At 42.6% G+C, this 7,311-nt stretch overlaps 1 gene segment (V, D, J or C); it reads right to left on the bottom strand.

Annotated features, from left to right (window-relative positions):
* Positions 1–5,766: 5,766 nt before the first annotated feature.
* Positions 5,767–6,968, bottom strand: LOC708249 (immunoglobulin kappa variable 2-40-like). The segment is given in 2 exon segments: positions 5,767–6,473; positions 6,852–6,968. Coding segments are annotated over 2 exon segments (606 nt in total).
* Between the last annotated feature and the right edge of the window lie 343 nt (positions 6,969–7,311).

Raw genomic sequence — 7,311 nt, 5'->3', positions numbered from 1 at the left:
CTTCTCTGAATTTAAAGGCCATTCAGTCCTCTATGAAATAAACGTGGCCATGTGGAAGCAACATGTTTAAGATTATGCAGACCTGGGTTCCAAGCTCAGCCCTGACAATTGCTGACCATGTATCTTTGGGCAAACCACCTCTGTTGGACAGTTTCAATTACGGGATCTGGTGAACAGTTTACTCATCTGAAATGTATCGTCGAGGATATCAAGGGCTGTCCTGAGGGTTTCTCTAGTTGATTCACCAGGAAATGTACCTGTTCATATATATGTATAAAAAGATTACTTAGGGCCCCTTTTATGCATCCTTGAATGTCTTGGAAAGAAGATTCTCTATAAGATACTACTAGTCAGACGTTATTTTCAACTAAGAATTATCGTATTTATTCTATAACCAACAGATGCCCCTGTATACACTGTGGGGTTTCCTTCACAATATTTCCTTAGTAAAAATCTTCTTCTAACTAATTATGTGTAAGATTAGAGAACTGAAGATAGAGACTGCAAATCATCACAGTACCTTTTGGCTAGATATATCCTAAGCCCCATTTGTATTAGTACTCTGGGGCTGCTATAACAAATTAACAAAATTTTGGTGGGTTAAAGCAACATGAATATATTCTCTTATAATTCTGGAAGCCAGAAGTCCAGCATTAGTTTCAGGGATGAAAAGCAGGCTGTCATCAGACCAAGCTTCTACGGGACTCCAGTGGGGAAGTTTATTTTGTTTTGTTTTGTTTTGTTTTGTTTTACTTTATTTTATTTTATTTTATTTTATTTTATTTTATTTTATTTTTGCTTCTTCCAGCTTTTGTTTGCTTCACCTTTCATTGGCTTGAGTCCAATCACTTCAAGCTCTGTCACTGTCTTCCAATTGCCTTCTCTCCTGCAGGCTTTATTAAAATATCTGTCTGTCTCTATCTTATAAGGACAATCGTGATGTGCTTATAAGAGAGAGAGACATTTAACAAAGACAGGCCTGTTTAGGGCCCACCTGGTCAATACAGGATAATCTGCCAATTTCATAATCCTTAATTTACGTGTTCAAAGTCCCTTTTCCTATATAAGGTATATGTATAGGCTCCGTGAAATAGAATCTGATCATTTGAGCATCACACTCAGCACTAAACCATGATAGAATGTACTCTCGGTGTTGGTACTCTATACACAACACATGCTCTTCTCTCTCTCTCCTCCTCGCTCTCTCTTTCTCTTCCTTGTGATTATAAATCTCCTAACTGTCCTAAGCGTATCCAGTGCCACCTATGTCCAGGTCAGAGCGGCACACAGAGGAGGGTCTTGCTGTGATTTTGCTTAGAGACCTGCTCTTTCCTTATTATCATTCAGAAAGAAGACACAGCCAAAGACAGCCCTCAGCCGTCTGGGGAGAAGCTGTCTTTACAGGGAACAGTCACAGGCTCTCATTCTCTGGACCTCTGCTTGTCTTCAGATGCCTGTGGTCCTCAGCCCACAGTGAGGGTCTGTGTGGCCCCTGACTCGAGTAGGATCCAACAGGATCCTCATCGGAATATCTGATTCACAGAAGGCAGCGAGTGTAAGGTAGGAGATCATCAGGACTTGTATTCTGAGCACCGATCACAACATTGGTCATGACAATGCTGATCAGAACAGGATCTGGACAAAACAGGATGCACTACAGAAACTGGCCCAAACCAGCTAGAACCAAGATGGTGACAAAAACAACCTCCAGACCACATCATGAGTCAGTCCTCCCCTGAAGGCTCCCGTCAGACAGACTGGTCACCATGGCTCAGTGGTGAGTGGTCACAGTATGAATCGCCTCCACAGTCTTTTCACAGCCCCTGTCTGACTGCAGTGATGTGGGATTTCTCTGTCCAACTTTCACGGTTGGAGCAACTTCTGGGACTCTGTTCACAATGGGAGGTTATCAAGGTAGTTAGGTTGCTCATGAACAGAGTGACATCTGTCCAGACTTACCCCCTTGACCCAGGCAGGCATCGTGTCCAGGGGGCTGTGGGAGCGAGCAAGAGCTAGCAGCCAGGCATTTTTTCCCATTAAGCTAGGCAAGGACACTGCTATTACCCTGACTGGTCCAGTTGGTAACAGTGACCCTGTCTCCTGGAATACAGGGAGGGGCCTGGAGACGAGCACCCCACAATATCCCAACTGTCATGTAAGTGAGGAACAAATATGAACATCCCCAAATATTAATTCTAAGTAAATGCTTTATTCAGTTCTATTAAATTCTGATAAGAAAGCAAAATGGGCTAAAAACTTCATCTTGAAGGAAACATTCATGTTTAATGCACAGAAACTGAAGTTGAAGCCTGAGTTCTCCCTCCTCACCAGAGAGTTGGAAAAGCAGGAGGAAGAGGAGCAAAGCTGGGTCCCCATGTCCATGAGGGCCTCCTGAGGCTGACCTTGCTCAGAGAGGGTAGGGAAGGTGGATGAGTCAGCTTGCGCTGCCACACGAAAAACACGGGACTGGATGGCATAAACCACAGGATTTCATTTTCACCTTTCTGGTGCCTGGAATATCCCAGATCGATGTCCAGCAGGGTTTGTTTCCTGGTAAAGACATTCTTCCTGGTTTGCAGATGCCACCTCCCCCGCCCCATGTCCTCAATTACATCTTTAGACGTCCTAATTTCTACAGTCACAATGAAAATCAGAGTTTCAACATGAATCTGAGGACACAATTCAGTCCATAGCAGGTGGGACATAGCCAAGGCCATGCTTCCAGTCTCAGGGCACGGGGCAGGTTCCCACAACTCAGCACATGGGTGGCTCCTCCCAGGTGCCCAGGTCACAGGAAAGACCCGACTCTAACTCTAGGGCTCCCTGTTGATAACGGGACACCAGCACTCCTACTTTCCCAGTGTTCCTGAGACCATGGTGTTGTCTTTTGTTTATTGTGGAGTGTGTTTGCCATCTTCAGACAGGTCTTTGGCATAGCAACTTACAGGACATTTGATTCTGTGATTGTGAAAATTAATTATTGATTAATTAATCACAAATAACAAACAATACATTGCATCAGAAACAAAGGAGAGCCAAATGAAGAGCTTAAAAGGAGTCTGAGTATCTAAAAAGGATGTATTCCTTTCAAACAAGAACAGTTAGAGTCACAGATTTTTTTAATAAATGACTTTTTAGCAGCAATTATGAAATAGCAAATGACAACTTCAAATAGGCTACAACAAACATAAGTTTATAGCCAAAAAATATTTTCAAGAATTATGTAAATGCATTTTCAGATTAAAACAAACAAACAATGAATGTGGGTTTATCAGCAGATCCAATCAATGGAAAATTTCTCAATTGCGTGACTGAGTCAAAAGTACATTTGTCACTGATGGAAAGCTTCAGATTTTTTTTTTTTTTTTCTGTTTTTGCTTTTGGTCCTTAGAAGAAAACAGCTTTCTCTCCACTCTGTTCCACCTCATGCTGCTGAGGATGGCCGTGGAGGCAGTGACTGTGAGGAAGGAGGAAGACTGTGCTCTTAGGGTGGTCGTGCCTCCTGCCCACCTGAGTGACCTCGTGGAGCAGAGCCACCCACACCACAAAGGCCTCCCGCCTGCCTCTGCACTGCCAGGCAACACAGAAACCTTATCGCATTTAGTCCACCATATTTTGAGGCTTCTTTGTAATAAATCTGATTATGCTGTGATTCTTCTTGTATCTCTCCCCTTTCAGTTTTTGGAATCATTTACTTTTCACCATTTTGACTTGAGAATATAGACCTTTGGGATATCAACATCAGGTAAGTTGTACGTTTGTTTGCTTTTCCTAAAAACATATCTAACCACCTTGAATGGATTTTTATTTTATCTTCTGTCTCACAGAAAGCAGAAACTCAAGGTGATTAGGTGCTGTCAATCACAGGAGGGCTAAAGTGACAACGGAATTGCTGTATCTCCTGCTCTTGCTACTTACATCTTATTTTCTTTTACTGCATTCTGTAATAACATTTAGGCTCAATGATGCATTAATTAGTATTTTTGAATAACATATTAAGTGTCTTATGTTTCTTACTTTGAGGGCTATGGTCTGATAAATATCTATATACATTTTTGCCATGCAACTTTCAAACCTAACAGAAATGACACATTGGAATTTTAATTGCACTTACTATGGAATCCTTTATCTTGAAATAAATCATCTCGCGTATAATTTAAGTCCTTAGCCTGCATTGATATATTGTTCTATTGACCTAACTAGTCTTTTGTGTCTCTACACCATATTGTCACATGTAAGAAACATCACTCATTACTTGGATTCATATAAATTTATTTGGCAGAACAATCAAATCATGATTATACATGATAACACTTGGTCATAACTGGGAAATTGCAATCTTCCCACTTTCCAAACTTTCTCTCTCCTTTACCACTCAAACAAAACTGTCCTCTCTAGTATTATGGTGAAAAAAAGCACTATTGCTTTTTCAACAGAAAGCAATTCTGTTAGGTTTAAAAGTTGCATGGCAAAATGTATATAGATATTTATCAGACCATAGCCCTCATATTAAGAAAGCATAGGCCAGACATCGGGGCTCACGCCTGTAATTCCAGCACTTTGGGAGGCTGAGGCAGGTGGATCTCGAGGTCAGGAGATTGAGACCATCCTGGAAAACATGGTGAAACCCCATCTCTACTAAAACTACAAAAATTAGCTGGGTGTGGTGCTGCTCGGGAGACTGAGGTAGGAGAATCGCTTGAACCTGGGAGGTGCAGGTTGCAGTGAACCAAGGTCGTGCCACTGCATTCAAGCCTGGCGACAGAAAGAGACTCTGTCTCAAAAAAAAAAAGAAAAAAAAGAAAAGAAAAGAAAAAGAAAAAGAAAGCATGTAAATTTACAGCACTATTGTTAATGGAATCTATTAAGAGCATATTTTTTCGATGCATTTACAACTAAAATAGAGGATTCAGATTTATTTTCAAAAAAGTGTCATAAAAAAATAACGCATTTATTCAGTCTTTGAATCATTGTCTTATGAAAACATACTACTAAGTATTTCCTCTCTAAAACACTATGTCAGTAAAATACTCTTAAAATTCTAAAAATTTGAGGAGGAAATAAAAATCTCATATAATTCTGCATCGTTCCTGTGGTACATTACAGAGACTTTATGTTTTCCTTCTGAGTTATTTTGTTTATTTTCAAAGCCCACTATTGGAATTGCAGGAACTCCATTTTCAGTCAGCAAAAGGTAACTGAGGAAAATCAAACTATTTTGGTATTAGGATTTATATCTGCCCTGGAATTTTTTTTTTTTTTTTTTTTTTTTTTTTTGAGACGGAGTCTCGCTCTGTTGCCTGGGCTGGAGTGCAGTGGCCGGATCTCAGCTCACGACAAGCTCTGCCTCCCGGGTTCACATCATTCTCCTGCCTCAGCCTCCCAAGTAGCTGGGACTACAGGCGCCCGCCACCTCGCCCGGCTAGTTTTTTGTATTTTTTAGTAGAGACGGGGTTTCACCGTGTTTGCCAGGATGGTCTCGATCTCCTGACCTCGTGATCCGCCCGTCTCGTCCTCCCAAAGTGCTGGGATTACAGGCTTGAGCAACTGCCCCCGGCCTGCCCTGGATTTTTAAAATCTGTAAGTAGTAAAAAAAAAAAATCAAACATTGTAACTAATTATTCTTAGCCATACTCCTGTGAGGACAGCTGGTGCAGAATGCTTTCTCCACCATAATACTAGAGAGGCCAGGGTTGTGTGAGTGGTAAAGGAGAGAGAACGTTTGGAAAGTGGGAAGATAGGAATTTCCCAGTATGACCCAGTGTTATCATGCATAAAACTATCTCCAAACCAGTCGTTTGTAATATATATTTCACTTGTGTTACCACTAACCTGCATCTGTGATCTAATTGTTCTGCCAAATAAATGGATGGGACAAATGTGGGCCAGACAGGGAGGGTGAGGATGAGCCTTCATTCACTCTCCCTTCATCAGAGCTGGTTGCTCCCAGAGCACGTGGCCACCTGTGGCAGCTGATGGGGCCTTAACACGTGGGACTAAAACACAGCTGAGGCTCTCATGGGCCAGAGTCCTGTATTCTCCAACAGCCTCCTCTTTTGCAGTCTCAGAGACCCTGCCGAGCTGCTCCCCAGACAAGCAGCCTATGGGGCAGCTGGGACACCCCAGCAGGGAGGTTTCTGTTTCAGAATGTACCACTGTGGGAGGAAACTCTATACTTTGCATACAGTAATACACCCCAACATCCTCAGCTTCCACCCGGCTGATTTTCAGTGTGAAATCAGTGCCTGACCCACTGCCACTGAACCTGTCAGGGACTCCAGAGACCCGGTTGGAAACCTCATAGATCAGGAGCTGTGGAGACTGGCCTGGCTTCTGCAGGTACCAGTCCAAACAGGTGTACCCGTCACTATCTAAGAGGCTCTGACTAGACCTGCAGGAGATGGAGGCCGGCTCTCCAGGGGTGACGGGCAGGGAGAGTGGAGTCTGGGTCATCACAATATCCCCACTGGATCCTAAAATAATAACAGAGGTGTGCAAGATTATATAGACACATTATGAGCAGCTTTCATGATTTTCCTTAAGATATTCATTTACAGTTACATATATTTTCAAGTTTTGATTTATATCATAAGAAGTAGACTTTCTAAAATGAACCCATTATTTACCAGCCAGCAGGAAACTCTTTAGTTTCAAGATCTTAACCAGAGCACTGGTCATTGTTCCTAGAAGGTGATTCATGCTTATTTCTGAGACAAAAATATGAATTCTCTTTCCTGCAGCATAGACCATGTGCCTCTAACACATTGTTGAAATAAATATATGAAGTTGTGGAGCCCCCAGAACTCACCTTCCCATCCTATTTTCCCACCTCATTTTAATCCTCTCCTTACCAGGGAGCCAGAGCATTAGCAGTCCCAGGAGCTGAGCAGGGAGCCTCATTGTGAGAAGGTGACCTGAGGAGTCCTGATCAGTCAAGTCAAGATTAGGGCTGAGCTTTTATCTCAAACTCAAAAGGGAAGATCCTCCCTAGGGGACAATATGCAAATCACCTGGTGGATGCAGTGATGTGGAAAAGGTTGATGGGGCAGGGGGAGTGTCTCTTCTGTGAACAATGTGACATAAAATGTTTGTTGGAGCAAAACAAACATAGTTCAAGTCAAGTTTGCCTGTGGTCAAGGGAAGAAGGCTCTGACTGTGCAAGTTGGGACCTTGGGCAGGGACACATTGTGCAGTGCATGCCACACTGAGAAAGCACAAGGACTCTGACAATGTGGAAATGTGTTTCCAGGATGCATCTCTGGGAGGTGAATGCCATCCTGCATGGCTCCCTCCAGCCAATCTAGAGAAGAA

This window comes from Macaca mulatta, chromosome 13 (assembly GCF_049350105.2).
Source record: "Macaca mulatta isolate MMU2019108-1 chromosome 13, T2T-MMU8v2.0, whole genome shotgun sequence".
Lineage (NCBI taxonomy): Eukaryota > Metazoa > Chordata > Mammalia > Primates > Cercopithecidae > Macaca > Macaca mulatta.
The sequence above is the reverse complement of the archived record's forward strand: the minus strand, read 5'-3'. Positions and strand labels throughout refer to the sequence as shown.